General features: G+C 41.6%; 1 protein-coding gene across 2 annotated transcripts in view; it reads left to right on the plus strand.

Annotated features, from left to right (window-relative positions):
- Positions 1 to 18,414, plus strand: part of HECW1 (HECT, C2 and WW domain containing E3 ubiquitin protein ligase 1) — a 265,943-nt gene that overhangs the window by 83,501 nt on the left and 164,028 nt on the right. For both annotated transcript variants that reach the window (XM_086743039.1, XM_086743038.1), the window contains one exon: positions 5,019 to 5,343. In XM_086743039.1, the coding sequence (XP_086599165.1) occupies positions 5,019 to 5,343 (325 nt within the window). The remainder of the gene's footprint in view (positions 1 to 5,018; positions 5,344 to 18,414) is intronic.

Here is an 18,414-nt window from a genome sequence, read left to right on the forward strand (position 1 = left end):
GGGTAAGTTGCTGCATGGCAGCTCTGAATCCTTTGGTGAAATTTACCTAGCAATAATAGTATGAATCCTTCCAACCAGAGGATTATTCTTGTCTCAGAGAGGGAGGTGGTATGGTTTTCTCAGTGGTGAAGAAAAAGGCAGTGGTGACAACAATTCTCTGCTGTCCCAGTGCCAAACATCAACTGGGGAATCAGAGAGGTGTGAGTGTGAAAGGGAGAGAACGTGGGAAGAAAATCTGTGAAATATTTTTTTCTTGGTATTTACTGATTACCTGTTTTCTACATGTACATTTTTGAGATCAGTTTTCTTTACAATCAGATCTCATCTGTCATTTCCTTTTGGCCACTCCATCCTATTTTCCCATGTTAGGAATTGCAGTTGCATTTATATGGGAGGGGAAAAATACTCTATATTATTTTTTTCTGATATTTGTTTTCATTAAGTGGACTAAGTGACATAAATAAGAGCAAGTTCTGCGTAAAGATATCCCTCAAAAAATCTCATTCCAAGTAGGACTTTTGTGGCTGGTGGATCTTTAGAGACAGAGCTTTCCAGAACTTTGCAAAAATCAGAGGGAGTGCCAGTGAGAGGGGAAAAACATCCCTTTAGCTAGTTTTGCTCAGCATGCTAATATTTTATAGCTAAATACTTGTTGCCATAGCTGTCTGTACACAAAAGGGCTGTTTCAGATATAAAAAGAATTAATTACTAAATTTATTGGAGTGAATGATGATTTATGCTAGAGTAGCTGATAGCAGTAGAAAACCGATGTCTCTTCCAACAGTAGTGATATTTGTGACATTGCTGATTATAACTGAGATATTGCACATCCCTGTTGGATCATTCCTCCTGTCCTAGATAAGTTCAGACATAGGAAATAAGCAGTGCATCAGTGACCAAGGCCATATTGGCACCCTCAGTTGTAGGACAATCTTAAGCTGACACATTGGGCCTAACACATGCATGATATACCTAAGAGTGGCAAGAATGGGCCCTTTTAGGACAAAATCTGGTAGTCTGGAGAAAAAGATTAAAAGGTGTGAGGAGAAAATCACCTTTCCTCTTAGATGCAACAATGCCATGATCAGCAGAGGATCTCCACACCACTAACTGTCATACAGGCGGTGAGGGGAGCTGTTGGGAAGTGAAACCTGGAGGTTGTTCGGTACAGAGTCCATGGGTGGAAACACCCCTGGAAAGAGTGACTGTAGAAGCAGCTATGAATTGACTGCTTTGAGCCAGGAATGAAGAGGGGTTTGTTTCTGTTGACAGCTAGGCTTGATCTTGTTGTGCTGTTGGGTCGACATTTGGTCGTGCATTGTTCTTGCTTCATAATTTACACTGTGTATTACCAATGAGCGTATAGCTTAGTGTATATAGTGTACACACCTCTGCAGGGGGTTGGAGAGAAGAAATATGAATCTTAAGCCCCTAAAAAATATGATCTTTTTTTTTAAAAAAAATATGCTAGATATCTATGATGGATAAGATTGCTTCCACAAGGCATAGAGAGGAAGTCTTTGCAATTTTTTTTTTAAGCTGTCTCACTATGGCTGGGACTGTATCACTAGGGCTTGGGGGCTGTGTGCATGCTTTAGACAGTTGCATGGAAAACATGCAAAGCTAGTAATAAAATGTGGAGTAGTTATTTTTCCTAGCCTCTTTTCTATGTATTCATGCAGCCATGCTTGTGTTTTGATCCAGATAATTATGTGTGACTATTGTCCTGTTTGTTTGGGTTTTTTTCAGTTTGGGTATTTCTTTTTTTGCAGATTAATACATTTGTGTAGAATTGATGCTGGAAATGTGGGAGGCTCAGATTTCTGAAGAACATGGCCTTCTGGGTTGCTTTCAGATTATACCATTTGTTCCACTGGCATAAACATACAGGAAAATGGGAACATACAGAATTTGACCGTAATGATGAATTTACCACTTTCATTAAACTGTTTAAAGTCATGCTGAACCTGAAAAAATTGAATGCTTAAGTCTAATTTAATTTGAAATTATGCAGTTAATTAATACTCTATATCCATTAGCATTCAAAAATGAAAGTATCTGCAGAACCACTACTCCTTGGAGTAATTTCTCACTGGAAATAACATGTCTGCCTTTGAACTGAAGTATCTTTTTGGTACCACACTAGGAGCAGACAAACCCACATTAATGATACAGACTAATTCAGAAGAGTGGGATTGAAGTTCTTCGCGTTACTATCTCACCATTGTAAAACCAATAGTAGTTGTCTCGTGTACTGTTGTGACAGCAGATGCCTTCTTCGCTAAGTGACAGAAACTTCCATCTTTTTTAAATTGCTGACTAGAGCATGGTAGTTGTGCATGCCCCCAAGTACGTCCCAGTTTAGAAAATGTTCATAGCATGTGAGACTTTTTTTTTTAATTAAAAAAGGATGCATTTTTCTGATAACAGTGAATACCAATCTATAATGTTAAGTGAACTCCCATCAAACCATGAATAAATCTGTTAGAAAAGAAGCAGCGAAGGCATGATTAGATGCATAGCAGATGCAGCACCATGCACTTTGTTCCTCCACATGCTTCCATCCTCCTCCTATTCCTATATCTCTGTCATAGCCTTTTGCATTATTTGCTTCAATCTTTCCAGCACTTACTATAAGGTGTGGCATTCCCGCGGGAGCTATTTTTGCTGTAAACCCTGTTTAATGCAGTAAGTGAGGATTTGGGTCATTGGATTGTAAGCGTTGTAGGGCAGTGTCGGCAAAGTGACAGCATATTCTAGGGTGGAAATGTGCTGGTTCAATTTTTTTGCTCTCTGTACATTTTTTTGTGCAACAGAATCCTAAGACACAATAATAGATCTCTTAATTATTCCATAAAAAATGGTATTAGTAAACATTTTCTTTTTCAAGACTTGTTGTTGTTCTATGCTACCATAGCCTTAATAAAGCCAGGGTTAAATCACGGCTTGGCTGGACAAAGGAGCTATGATTTTTCTTCCGCTTAATTTGTTTGAGTTCAAAAGGATGATTTGACTTCTGATCATGTGAAAAGCATTTCATAGCATACTGGAAAGCTGTCTGGTTTTGTATCTAACAGACTTGACAGAATGGTTGGCAACAGATGGATAATGGAAGGCTGATGAATAATGAAAAGCTGAGTGATTGAAATAGCAGAGCTGCAGGGAGAGAAGAGGGAAAGCTGGGAAGGAAAATGGAAAAAACAAACAGCACAGAAGTAAGGAATAAGTGGTATTTTGATCGGTGTTAGGCCATGTCTTCACATCAAAATTAACCTGGGTCATAGAATCATAGAATGGTTAGAGTTGGAAGGGACCTTTAAAGGTCATCTAGTCCAACCCCCCTGCAAGGAGCAGGGGACATCTTCAACTAGATCAGGTTGCTCAGAGCCCTGTCCAACCTGGCCTTGAATGCTTCCAGGAATGGGGAATCTACCACCCCTCTGGGCGACCTGTTTCACTCTCATTGTAAAAAATGTCTTCCTTATGTCTAATCTAAATCTGCCTCCCTCTATTTTGAAACCATTACCCCTCGTCCTATTGCAACAGGCCCTGCTAAAGAGTTTCTCCTCATCTTTCCAAGCCCCCTTGAGGTACTGGAAGGCTGCTGTAAGGTCTCCCTGGAGCCTGCTCTTCTCCAGGCTGAACCTCTCTCAGCCTGTCCTCATAGGAGAGGTGCTCCAGCCCTCTGATCATTTTTGTGGCCCTCCTCTGGCCTCTCTCCAACTGGTCCCTGTCTTTCCTGTGCTGAGGAGTCCAGAGCTGGACATAGTACTGCAGGTGGGGTCTCACAAGAGCGGAGTAGAGGGACAGAATCACCTCGCTCAGCCTCCTTGCCACGCTTCTTTAGATGCAGCCCAGGATGTGGTTGGCTTTCTGGACTGCAAGCACACATTGTCAGCTCATGTCCAATTTTCATCCACCAGTACCCCCAAGTCCTTCAGGGCTGCTCTCTCTTCCCTCAAGCTTGTATTGATACCAGAGATTGCTCTGACCCATGTGCAGGACTTGTCCTTGCTGAACCTCTTGAGGTTCACGTGGGCCCACTTCTCAAGTTTGTCCAGGTCCCTCTGGATAGTATCCCGTTCCTCAGGTGTGTCAATCACAGTACTCTGCTTGGCCATAACTTAAGTGTTCTCTGTCTGCCAGCTCACAAGAGCTCTTAACTCATGCATCATGATGCGTTTTGTACAAGTCACTCAGCTTGCCTTGAAGGAAGGTAGATTAGAATTCAAATTTTTTTTCCACTGCTAAGATGATGAATACTCTGCAGCAGCCTCTTCAACTCCAATTAATTGTCCAGTGCATTCCCAAATTCCTAGTAGAGTGGGTGTGCATAGTATCTCACAGTCTACTAGAAAAAACAAAGCAGAGCAATGATATTAGATGCTATCAGGGGTACTGAGAGATGCTGCAACACTTAGTTTGTATTTACACTTCAGTGAAGACATGTCTGTTTTGGTAAAAGGGATAACTCCGTTTTCATGGTGCTCACTCTTCAGATCTCCAGCAGGGAGGAACAGCTCTTACTCATTGCTAACCAGTCTCTCCAGATGGGATATGGTTTCTGGGGCGACTGCGCTTTAAGAAAGATTCCTCTGCAAATGTAACAAGAATTACTGGGGAGAAGACTTCATTCCAGGTGTCAAAAGTGGAACATTATTTCCTGATATTAAAAGAGAATGGTGCTCTAGCAGTTCAATAGCCGTGATGTTTGTATCTGGATGCATGCATTAATGTGGAGGAAGCCAGCTACTATTAATTTCCTTACGTACAGCCAGTTGTGGCTGAGCTTGGTCGTGCAAGGCTTCTGCTTACATTTGTTCTTGTGGTAAGAATTATGGAGGAGGAGTTGTTAGCACTATGTTTCCTTCTACACCTTTTAATGTCCCTCTTTTGCAATGCCAAATGGAAAAAGATCTACTACTTTCTCATTCTGCTGTACTACTTTTCCTGATCTTTGCCATCACTGAAAAACGACTAATACTGTAAGTACTATCTTTTCTTTTTTTTCTTTGCAGAATCTGTACCAAAACAGGTTCCTGGGCCTGGCAGCCATGGCGTCTCCATCTAGGAACTCACAAAATCGGCGCCGGTGCAAAGAGCCTCTCAGATACAGCTATAACCCTGACCAGTTCCATAACATGGACATCAGGAACAATTCCCATGAGACGGTCACTATTCCTAGGTCTACCAGTGATACGGACCTTGTCACTTCAGACAGCCGGTCTACCCTGATGGTCAGCAGCTCCTACTACTCCATTGGGCATTCACAGGACCTAGTGATATACTGGGATATAAAGGAGGAAGTGGATGCAGGGGACTGGATTGGCATGTATCTCATAGGTAAGTTCCCCTTACCCCTTTTCCTTTGGGTTTCTTGCTGCTTTTTTTCCTTGTATGCTTTAGGGTGATACGGGCTGATGGTAATAATGAGCTAATATAGCTTCATCGAGTGTAGTCTTTAAGAGGGTTTATATATTACAAGATTTCTTCTGCTCATGAATAGCTTGTTGCAGTTCTGGCCCTGACTTTTTCTTCAGGAGAGATATGGGAATGCTTTCTATTGACAGTTTATTGAAATTTCAAGATATTCTAATGTTAGAGCCATTTGGATTTTGGGAAAATACCTTCTGTATAAAGGCAGCATAATATTTTCAGAATTTCCTCTTGTGAGTCCTTGAGTAGTCTGTGACAGATGAGGAGTTCTAAAAGTCAAGAATATGAATCATTTACAAACCCTGTGAAACAGAATTACTTTTCCTGTATAGCCAAAGGATATTTTGATACGAACAATAATTATAGACTGAGGCAGTCTGGAGTTGTCCCAGATTTGGACCATGTACATTAGCATATTTTTGGCATCTCTAGTAAATTAGCCCCACATACGAGTAATAAGAAATGGTTTCAATGGACTTTTACCTGATTTTTCACTTCAGTATAAAATTAGGATTTTTTTAACCTGATTTGGTTCCTATGTCAATAGTCCTGCTGCCTAGACTGAAATCTATGTTAACTCTTTGCCCTCTGGTAAGTTTTGGACATGGCTGGTCAGTGTTGGCCACGTTCCTCTATGGATTAGAGGTCTTAAAAATGTCAAGTTCTTAAAATGTTTCCTGAAAACCAGTGACTTGATAGAGAAGACAGGTTCAAATTGGTACCCCTGCAAAGGGAAGTGTTGGTAAAATGCTGCCCTTACCTGTTTGGATAAGTGTGCCTAGCACTAAGCAGGTGTTTTAGTTCCAATAGTAATGTTTTATTTTGCCCAGACAGCAAGACGAATGAAAACAGATGAAGCACATGCTAGTGTTAGTTGGGCTTTTGGAGCAGTCGTAGGGAGCATTGTAGGGAGCTACGGTGTTGCTTTAGTGCGTAAGACCAGAAGGGTCATGTGCTGAGGATGTTGGGAACACAGATGTTGGTAATGCAAGAAAGGACTGGATAGGAGCTCTGAGTGTGTAGAGGAACCCTGGTGACACAGTGTTAAGCACCAGAAAATGAGCTCAGAGTATTGGAGAGACCGGGAGAAGGGGAGCATGAGGGTGGCTATTTAGGACATGGAGGGAAAGGAGTGGGGTTGCAGTAAGCTGGGCTACTTGTTCCCGTGAGTAACCTCATAAAACACCCCGCTTTGAAAATAAAAGTAGCCTTCTGCAACTTAAAATATTTTAGGAAAAAAAGACAGACTAGATTTAAAACGGATTCTCTGAAAGCAGTCTAGTTTGTTGACCTTAACAAAATTATTTGTTAAGCTTGCAGTTGAGTGTTTTACTAGAACAGACCAGAAGACCTAGCAGCTCCCTGTAGTAGGTGCTAAGAAATGCTCTAAGCCGATTCTGTAGCAGCACAGGCAACTCATGGACTGTATTACTTCAGTAAAAAGAGGCAGCGTGTACCTTCTGGTGGTCTGGAGTCAGCAGAAAGTCCACAGAGCTGTTTCACGTTGAACTCATGCAGCCCGGTTTCGTAGCTCAGCCATTGTATCAAGGGCTGAGAAGACACATCCTGAAGTCTTTTTTTTTTTTTTTTTTTTTTTTTTTCTCTTTATAAGTAACCTTAATACATCAGGGATTTACCGGAAGAGAAAAATCCACCTTGCTACTCCTGTGTAATTTATCCTATCAAACAGGATGGTGCTCCAGACACCAGTAAATTAGAAGTGCAAATTGTGAAGTGGATCCTTGCCCCTGCTGGCTGAATGCCTGGTGTTAATGGCAATAGGCAATGGCTTGTTCCAAGGAACATCGCTGCCAAATAAAAAGCAGCCCCCAAGAAACCAACAGTTGATCCTTGTGTCTTTGAAGGTGTTTTGTCTCTAGCCTCTCAGGTTCCTGATCTAAATAACTAAGGAAATAGCAGGCAGCAGCACCTTTTGTTACTTCTTTTTTCTCTTCCTTTCCCTTTTTCCCTCTTTTCCCCTGCCAAAATCTAATGTTAGGTGCGATTTGGTAGTTTGATTTCCTTAATGAAAGAACATGGGAGACTGTGAAGAATACTTGGCTTTTGGTGTGTGTTTGACATGGAAAACACTTGGAGTCTAGGAAGGTGACTGGCACTATGGCTGTATTAACATAGTAGGAGGAACCAGTAGGAACAGGTCTGTAGAAGTAAACAGCTGCTGAAGACATTTTGGGGCCTTGCCTTTAGAGAAGACTCAGTCTGGCAGACTGAAAGCCCTTGAGTTGCTGTAGTGCATCTTTCAGTTTAGCTTCACCAGGACAGAATCAAGTTCGTGTGCCCAAAGATTGCCACATGGTCTGGTGGTGACAAAGTGAGGACAGTTGGAAGGGTCATTCCAAAAGCACACTGCTCACCTGAAATAAAACAATATGTCCTGTATTCGATGTTTGCGACCAATCCATAGGGGTGAGAGATCCAGACATCCTAATGGCTTAGATTTGTGCATACATTTGCACAGATTTTCTGAGCCTGTGTTCCTGTTCAGGGAGGAAATGTTCCTGGCCTTGTGGGTATGACCTTCACAATGTAAACTGATATATGACTATGTTTTGAATTAGGCAGCCAGACGAGCAAGAGAACCAAAGAAGCTATGAGCTTTTGCCAGTCTGCTCAATAGGGGATTAGTGTTGAAGCCTATTACGACCCCTTGCATGGCAACACTGTTAACTATTGCATTACTGCTGGTCACTCTAGTGTTTATCTCAAAGCCAGCTTGTGGATACAGCCTAATCCTTTTTGTGATTATTTGGGTTGGTGAAATTTGAGCTGACAGATTTGAATGTGGCAGTACTTTAATATTGTGGTGAGTCATGAGAACAATGAGAAATTATTTGTATCTTTGGGGTATCAGGCAGCGCGTTGTGGATTTTCTGTAAAACTCAGTGCAGGGGTATTAGAGTTTTGTCTTGTGGGAGCTTCTGGGGAAGCCCCCAGGAAGGGGCTATACAAAAGCAGAACAGAAGGCACTTCTCACCTTAGAGGAGTTTTATCTTTGCCACTGTAGTCATGTAGGAAATATCGCCAAGTAATTTTATATGAGTGTTGGTTTTGAAATGTGTAAAACTTAGTCTTTTCTCACCACCACTGCCACCATTAAAATATTGACGATACCCAATAAACTGCAGGCTTCAGAACAAAGATGTTCCAAGTCTGGGGAAATACAGATGTTATAAAAGGCTTCCAAAAGAAAAAGAGCAAAAATTGTCTAGCTCATATGTTTTGATATCACAGGGCATGTTGATATGCTATTCAAAGGTTAAAGTAGCCTTAAAGAAGAGTTAAGGGAGTCCTCCCTATAGGGAAATTCTGGCTGCTTGCTCCTTGTGAAGGAGCCACAGTTCCTTTTATGAAAAGGTATCTGTTTTTCTCCTTTTCAGTCCATGTGCACATTCATAAGAGTAGCCAACTAGGAAGCAGTCTTTGCAGAAGCAGGTAAAAGCTGGATTTAGAATTGGTTATTAGAGTTAACTTTTGCTCATGGTCTCACAAAATGGACTAACACAGCCAATCGATCTCTTGTAAAGCCCTGTGAAAAGGGTGGTCATGGGTGTCATGGCAAAAAATAGTATTGAGTATGTTCACCCTGGAGCTGCATGAAAACATCTATACACACCTACATGATTTTGATGAAGGGCCATCGAAAAACTCCTTAGTTGATGGGAGAATAGTAAATGTTGACTCAGTTAAAATATAGATGTTATTACTTCAGTGCATTTGAAGATTAGCCATGGTAAGATGACAAAAAAAAAATAGGGAAATTGGAAGAACAAGCATTTCTGGGTGTTTAAGACATATTGTGCCTTCAGGAGTAGGAATTACGTTTCGTTCCTGCTAAGCTTGAACTCTAGAGGTGTTCTGACTTCTCCTTGTATATACTATATATCAGCTCTGAGCTATGTAGAGGAACCTCTAAATTCTGTAACAACTCACCTGAGATGTGCCTGTGCCTGCCCTCAAGAGAACTATAGTATTATGAACATCAGCAGTTTTTCAGAAACATATCCACAATAAAAAAAAAATACACCTAAACCTCTGAGAACAAGAGTTCTGAGAAATTTGAATGTAACACAGCTCTATTGCTATTTCAAAATCTCTGAAATTTGAGTTTTCTTTGCAGAAAAGCTATGTGTAAAGAAAATGCACGTGAGCAGGGGAGGGGAGAAGTGAAGCCAAAACAAATTTAAGAATAATGAAGATTTCTTTTTAAAAAAAGAACTCTTATTTAGTGGCTACTATGAGACAGATGGAATATTTGCAGTTATTTATCTGAAAGTTTTCTCTTCCTCTGTTATCTCATTTACTATTACTGTTTGCTACAGTGTGAAGCCTCTTAGATAAATTAATATGGACTGCTGGCAGCTGCCATTGATAAGGAGCTATCTTATAATTACTGCAGTAGCATTTTAGCTGCTACTAGATTTCACTTCTGTCATCATCTCCATATCTGATGTAGAGTAGCTAATGAGAAATATTTGAACCAGACTTTGAAAGAATCATTCACTCCAGTGTTTGTGCACACTGATGTTGTGAATTTATCAGGGCTAACATTATGCTCTTCTTACTCGTTTGTAATAGGCTTATTTTCTTTTGGCATTTCCTTATGGGAAGGCAAAACATTATTAAAAGCTATTTATTAGTAGTTTCTTCATACACAGATATTTTAGGGTCCAATTTCCTGTCCGTATTTGGCTTTTGAGGGAGTGGTGGTTCTCAAATTTATATAAATAGGAATGTTTTGACCTAATTAGTGACTGAAGTTTAGCTTGAAACCAGCATGTTTTCCTCCTCTGTTTCAGCCTTTGATGTTATTTGTCTCCCAAAAAGGCAATTCACTATAATCTGAGAAATTTTTAAAGCTATTGGTTAGTAGACATTTAAACATTTGTTTAACACTTCCCAGGTTGATTTTAGGCTTAGGGAGTGTTGCAGTATTGCCCACTGAAGCACGTGGAAAGAACTACATTTTTCCTGCCGTCAGACTTGGATCAGAACTTGTTTGTGCAGCTATTTCACCAAACATCCAATACGTACAAGCAGAAAGTATCACGCATTGCCAGCAGAGACAGAAGATGTTAGAAACAGTAATGTGCATATAAGGCTAAGAGTTGCAGGTCCCTGCGTTACAGCTCTAATCCCTGATTCAGACTCTGTGTGTTTAGATGGTTACTCCACCTCTCTGCCTCAGATATAGCCATCTGTAAATCAAAACTTTTCACAATGTGCCTGCTTAGAGTGAATTTTGTTGATGTTTGGATTTGTTGTGTCCTGGGGTTACTCATCTTCCCAGTCCTTTTATGGCCTTTGGAAGAGAAACCTCACTCTGGTCTTAGTGCTTCTCCTCAGTAAGTCGTCTTGTGTCTGGGTCTCTCGCCAGGGTGGGGATGGCGGCTGTGGCTGGCTGGGCAAGTTAAGTTTTGTTCGACACCTGCGATTCTGCTCTCTCCATAAAACATTAACAGAGGTACCCAGTGGCTGGACAACTTTCACTAAGTACAGCACTATTTATTTCAGAAACAGAAAATGTTAAGGAGCAAACCTGTCATTAAAAAGAAAGCAGTAGAAAGCCTGCACTGATGCTGAACAGTATTAGGTATCATAGGCCTTGGCAGATGTGTTAGTGCAGCAGTATCAGTTCTTTGTTCCAATCTGGCTTGCCTTCACCTGGCTGCTCTTGGATCCAGTGAGAGTGACTTCTCTTTATCAGACTGTCACTTCTTGCCTTTCCCAGTTTTGTATTTGGTGGACCACTTCAGCCAGATGAAACCAAGATATGCCATTTACAGACCCACTGAGTGTGACATGAACACAGTTAGCTTTTGCCTCTCTTCCACGACTTTACAAGTAGATACAGTCTCGACACTTAAATGTGAGGGTCTCTGAATATTCTCGATACGTATGGCTTCCAGCTCATTCTCCCTTTCAGTGCTTCTCTCATTTGTGTGGTGTTTGCGTTGTTAGCAGCAATGCACCAAAAAGCTTCTGTAGCGGGATTAGTGCAGTGTGGTGTGCTTTGTGGTCTTTTAGGGAAGGCAGAGTAAAAAAGCCTGTAGGTTGGCAGTTCTTTTACTTAAGTATCTTTAATGTGTGGTAGAGATATTTAATGTGTGCCAAAAGATTCCTGTTTTCGCTAGTATTTCTCCATAAAATAACAGCTGTGGTATTATGAACCTCTTTCTAGGTGAACGGATTGAAAAGAGTTTTCCACTTCAACTGTCATCCTGAATATCAGGAGAGGAAAATAATGCAGACAGGGAGTACAGCAAGCCTCATGCTTTCTCAGTGATTTCTGGCCATGGATAAAACTGCAGGGAAAAAAAGAGGGAAAAACCCTCTTTGCTGTGCAAGCAGGGCCTATATTGCTATATGGCCCAGACTGATAATGAAGCCAATAATGATCACCTACTAAAGCATTTCTGAAGAAATCAGTCAGTGGGGGATGCTGGTGCATCAAAAGCCAGATTTTGGTTTCAGTCTTGCAAAAGAGGCATAATCCATGCAGCACGTTCTGACCATTGACTGGGTAGAATCAATCTCGGCATAAACAGTGGACAGCACAAACATAAAATTCTTGGCAGGGTAAGGCTTAAAGCAGATAGATTTGTTCTGTAGAGGTTGTCTAGCTAGCCACGTGGATTTTGAAGGTTCAGCATATGTTTTTCTTCTCTTAGTTTTCTAAACCAAACTAAATCATTCCCACTCTGTGGTGTTTATAACACTTAAACACGCTGTTCATAACATTTGAATATTCCCATGCTGCCCTTCACAGTTATTGTAATAACTGTGTATGCATTTAGCTTTTGTAATCTTTCTCATACATTGATCTCTCCAGCCCTAAAGACATTTTTCCATCACTGGAGATCTTCCACTTTGTATTAAGTTTATAATGGAATACATTTTTTCAGATAAAATCACTCCAGATTCTCAAGAGATTCTTTGCACCGTGATGCTTCACTGCACACGAGTTGTGTTTGGGTTTTTTTTTTTTTTTTGCTGCTGTATTAGATCACAAATGCCTTTCTAATTTACTGTCTGCTGTTATGTCTTTTAACATTGCTATAAGCCCATTCTTTGAATACTATGAATTATTTCCCCCCTATTTAATGAACATTGTTAACCTGGACAAGTGTCATCCTTGTTCACATTTCTAATCTTTCGGTGTCCCTTTATATCATGTCTGCATACTGCCTTGGGCCTGCAGCATTTCTTATTTTAACGTCTTCTAGTGAATTTCATGAGTGCACTGATTTCTCCTAATCTCAATTTTCCAAATTGCTCTGTAATCAATGGGGAGGCTTGCACTGACTGTGACAGCTTTGGAACTGTTGTTATATTTAAAACAAACAAACAAAACTCTTCCATGTTGTACCTCAGCAAACACTGCATATCTTCAGGTTTTCAGTATGCGCCTGAGGCAGTCATGATTGTCTTTGTTTGGATTCCTCCCTCCCATTTTCAGTTCTGTGTGCAAGCTGGATGTCATTAATTGTGAAGAAGTTTGTGCAGTGCGTAGCTGAAGTATAGCTGTTGCTCTATTAAAATCCAGATGTGGTCCATCTGCTGCAGTGGTGAGAATAGATCTGGAAGTGCAGGAGCTTTAAAGCAGAAGTCTGGGATAGGCTGGGACAGGCATAGCTGAAGTAGCAATGAGAGCTGTGTGGATGTTATAACACTTTTAAGTGTCTGCAGAACTGAGTGACACAAGTATTACTAAAGAGATGCCATCTCACTGCAGCCTAACATCTGTTGTGGGTTTTTTAGCACCCACAAGCTATTACTGGCTCAGCTCTTCACTTTCCTCATTTTGTCTACCTTTTCAGCAGATCTGTGGTTAGTGGACAGAAATAGATGAGTGATGGATTGTCCAAACACCTCAAGGATACCACAAAAGAACAGGACCCACTGCCATCAGCTCTGCTTTTAGGCAGAGGTTCCACTGTTGCTTGGAAGGAGAGGGAAGTCCCTCAAGTGACAGAGCTCAGACTCTCAGTGTGGTTAGCTAAAGTGCAAGGAGGGCAGGACAGTGAGGAAGGACTGGATCCACAGTTCATCTGTAGCTTTTGGAAAGCCTGTAGGCATCTCAGCCCCAAGATTTAATAGCATCTCTGCAACTGGCAGTGTTTACTTTTTTTTTTTTTTTAATTGGTATTGGTATCACGAAAGGTCAGAACAAAGCCTCCCAGCAGTAATGTGGAGGCTGCTGAAGTGTTAAAGAATAATGTCAAATATGGCTCTGAAAGTAAGCTCAAGTAAGTTCAAAGGTAAAAATGTTTTGCCGAAAGTTGTAGCTCCTTGATTTTGGGAGTGGACAACAGGTGTCCTTTGGGTTTTAAGTGTAATTCTTTCTGCTTTGAATTAGGTAGTTGAGGTTTTAAACCTACCATGCCTGCCTTTTCATGTACCTGGAGCAGTTTTACTTAGAACGGAATCTTCTGCCCTTAGAGACCAAGAATTGTTGCAGCTTCTTTTGTCTCCCTACTTTCCTTTGGTCTTTCTCTCACCATGTCTTCCTCTCACTGCTATTCTCCACTCATTGTTCACATTTTCTCCCTCCTAATTTACTTTTCTTTAACTGGGTAAGGGGTTAATTTTTGTGGGATTAAAATGAGACCATTCATGTACTTGAAACAAAGCACATGCATAGCTCTTAGATGAAGGACTGAGCTTTCAGCACCAATGAAGTATTGGGCCATTATTTTCCAGAACTGTTCTCCCTAAGTAGCTATAGAAGGAGGGATGCTAACTGTAAATTGCAGTATATTCATTGTCTGCAGCAGAAATTGACAAATGAATTAACAGTGAAGTTTCGATCCATGTTCAGGCTGGATCTGTACCTGCTGAAGTCAGTGGAAATGTTCCTATCGACTCCTATAATGATAGCTATTATTTGTGGGTTTTTTGGGGGTTTTTTTTTGTTTTGTTTTATTTTGTTGGGTTTTTTTTTTTAATTACTGTGGTATCCTTATAAATAAGAAATTGGTATCTTCATCTTCTGCATACGTGTCTCATTAATAGCTCCTCTCCTGCAGAGCGATGACCACTTGTACAACTCTTTGGGAGCACGGTTTCCAAGGGCTAGGTTTTGTAATGCTAAAGGATTAGAAAGGAAACACTGGCATGGCCTGATACAACTCACTATGAGCTGCACTTGTGAATTGTAGAGGTTGTTGTCATTGTTTTGTGGTATTTTTCAAGTAATAAATTGGGTGGTAAGAGAACGAACGTAAGAAATAGGAAGCTTATCCATGGCTTACACTTGTATTATCTTGCAAAATAATTTTCTTTTATTTATATTCTCTGCTTTACAATGTCCCTTTCTTGCAGCTTTCCATGCAAATTGCAAAACAGATCAACCAGAGCTTGGCCTCTTTGTACAGCAAATTATTTTTAAAGGCATTTTGCTAACTATCTTCATATGTCATTATAGTACAGACATTCATATTGGCCAAAAGCACTTTTAAATTTCAAGCTAAAGCAAATTTGTTCAGCTAAAGACTTAAGTCCTTCTGTAATTTCAGGAGTACAGCATTTCTTATTCATAAGGGATCAAGACATGAAGTGTAGCTTCTATTTTTACACCATAATTGCATTAAGTTTATAGAAAGTAAGTGTTGTAAATATGTAGTGCTAAATCAAATTAGTGATGGATAAGAGACTGGAATAGTGTACCAAGTTCGTGCACCTGTCTGACATTGTGTTCCTGTCTCATGTTAATTATTTGCTTCTTTGAAGGTAGCCCAGATGATTCTAAATTTTATAGTTGTTATTCTTGAGAATGTAGAAAAATAGGCTGATCATTATATATCAGCAAAGTACTGTTTGAGAAAGGGGAGTATTTTTTTCATTTCCACCTCTTAAGTAAAACCAAACTGACCAAAAGGGTCACTCAGCTATTTGTAATTTGAACTCCATCAGTCCTGAGGAAGATGTATTGACTATCTGTTAGCTTCTCTGTGGGAATTTCAGGCAAGCTTTCAAATACCAAGGCTCTGTCTGTTTAGTGTCGGCGACTGACAGCACTTGAAGTCCCCATTATGTTTTTTACAGATCTCCTCGAGGAGTGGCCTTTATCAACGTTTTCCCCTAATTCCTCTGAAGAGCAGCATGCTTTTTGTTAATTGGTTACTGTCTTTCATCTGAAAGATAGTTTGCTTTTGGTGGCTATGGTTCTTTATCTCTCTCTCTATATATAGTGCTTGTGAAGTATATTGGGATCGCTCAGCATGGAAGTGACAGCGCAGAATATTTTTAGCAGTAAAAGGCTATGCTTGGAGGTATCTGGTTTGGTGAGGAGAAGCAGTCCATCAGAACCACTGCTGGTTCCCAAAGCACTTGCTACTGTTTGCCTCTAGTGTGCCTTACACCTGCTAGCTGCTACTCAGGCGCTGGCTGCCTGGCGCCTGGTTGTGCATCACCTTCTCAGTTTCCTCTAGGGACCAAGCGAACTGTGAGAGGTCTGACTGCTATTGCTCCTGTCCCAGTGCAGCTTTGCAGGTCTGCAACCACCTTCCCTCTCACCAGCAAGAGGCAGACAGCACCTGTGTGCCCCAGAGCAGGGGAGGCAAAGCAACGTCTGCTGGCTTCCCATCTTAGGTGCCTTCACCATCCCTGTCTCCAGCTCCAGGACCAGCTGATTATGTTTAAAGGGCAGCACATCCCAAACACTCCCTCATTTGACACTTTAGTTAATTAGTTACCTGTTTACCATCCAAGGAAATGAAGCCACAGATCTGAGAGCAATTGCAAAGTGTTTGCTTTTTGGTCAAGTGGGGCCAAACCCAGGCTATGCAGTGGGTTGCCAGCTAAGCAGAGAGCTAGTTTAAAGGTTAATCTTATTTCAAAAATAGAGGAAGGGAGATGCATTACAATGCTTCATTGGAAAAATGTCAAAAGCCATTAGCTGCTGGCTGAAATATATGAAAGGGAGCAGCATTAACTCCGATCTCCATTTTGCATGGAGATGAAACGAAGCATTGCACCATTTACCTTCAGGAATTAAGATACAACATGTTTTAAGGTCAGTTCCTTTGTTATAGAGATTCCCAGTAGAAATATGAAATAAAATTTATTTTCTTTTGCACGTACTCTTTCTCTTTAACATACCTTATCATCTGTTCACTTACATATGTCATGAATGTTGCTAAATATATGTACACACATATGCATATATATATAAATATATAATGCACTAAACAGCTGTGTATTTCACATGCACAGTTTTCTTTGTTGGTGTGCTACATATATAATGTCCATGTTCAGGGAATAGCATGCCCGGAATAGTATCACCTGCTAACTAAAATGTGTCAATCAGGCTTATTCATACATTCCAACCTCCTGACCAGTTTCAGCTACTGCTATTTTTAACTTGCCAGGTTATATTTCTTTCTTGTCTTTCACCTTCCAAAAATACATACCTTCAAAAACTGAAAGGAAGATGTCGTAGTTCAGCCCCGATCGGGACCAGACTACGCAGTCTGTCTCTCGCTCCCCCCACCCTCCGAGAGAATAGGGGGAGATGATATAAGAAAAAACAGCTCAAGGTTTGAGATAAGGACAGGGAGAAATCCTTAAAGTTACCGTCACGGGCAAAACAGACTCGACTTGGGGAAAACTATTCATTTATTTCTAAAATTAGCAGAAGAATGAGACAGGGAACAAGATAACCTCCCCCCACCCCTCCCTCTTCCCGGGCTTAACATTATCTCTACTACCTTCCCCTCCTGAGCGGCACGGGGGGGGAAAAGGGAATGGGGGTCGCGGTCAGTTCATCACGCGTTGTTTTACGCCGCTGTATCATCGTCGGGGGAAGAACTCCTCGCATTCCTCCTCTGCTCCAGCGTGGGGTCCCTCCCATGGGCCACAGTCCTTTGTGAAACTGCTCCGGCGTGGGTCATCTCTTCCACGGGGTGCAGTCCCTCTAGAACAGCTGTCCCAGCGGGCCCTCCACAGGCCACAGCCTCCTTCAGGCCTCCACCTGCTCTGGCGTGGGGTCCTCCACGGGCTGCAGGTGGATCTCTGCCCCTCCGTGGACCTCCATGGGCTGCAGGGGGACAACCCGCTCCACCATGGTCTTCACCACGAGTTGCAGAGGAATCTTGGCCAGGAGCCATATTACTCCTCCCCCTCCTTCTTCACTGACCTTGGCGTCTGCAGCCGTTCCTCACAACAGGCTGGCAGACGCCTCTCAGGATCCTTTTTACATCTTATTCACTTCTCATCTCCTCTCCACTTCTTGCAGCCGGGCCGGGCCGAGTTGGGCTCAGTCGGCTGCCCGGCGGGAGGCCAGAGGGTGAGGCCTGCAAGGCCCATGAGGCTCGCGCCTCCCCCTCTCTGCCCCCCGCTCAGCTGCTTCACATCTTCTCCTTCTCTTTTTCCTGTTTTCCCCTACTTAAATACGTTATCGCAGAGGCGTTATCACGGGACATTCTGCTACCAATTGCCTCGGCCTTGGCCAGCAGTGGGTCCGCCCTAGGCCCGGCCGAGTCCACTGAACAAAGGGGAGCAACTTCTAGCAGTTTCCTAGAGAAGCTACCACCTTAGGCCCCCCCCTCACTAACAAAACCAGAACAGAAGAGATTTCCCTTTTGGACCTGCATGTATTTTTCTAGAGCTAAAATTTGTCTGGCTTAAAATCCCAATTAATGTAAATTTCTACTGGACTAAAAATAATTTTTCTCTTTGGAAAGAGGGAAGTACCCAGCTTTTCGAAAGAGACATCTGACTGCAAGAAGGATCTACATACTGGATTTCTAAATCGTTACATTTGTAAATATATTTTATTTATAAAAATGTTTTTATACTTAAGGACTCCACTGCTCCAACTTGGAGTGACCTGCATATTCCAGAGCTCCATAAACTCATATTAAATTATTATGTCTGCTGCCTGAGACTGTATTTCATCAGTGGCTTCTGTAAACTGTGTTTGCATGACTAGCTCTGTATGTGTATCCCTTCCCTGAT

This window comes from Chlamydotis macqueenii, chromosome 2, assembly GCF_036417535.1.
Source record: "Chlamydotis macqueenii isolate bChlMac1 chromosome 2, bChlMac1.mat, whole genome shotgun sequence".
NCBI lineage: Eukaryota > Metazoa > Chordata > Aves > Otidiformes > Otididae > Chlamydotis > Chlamydotis macqueenii.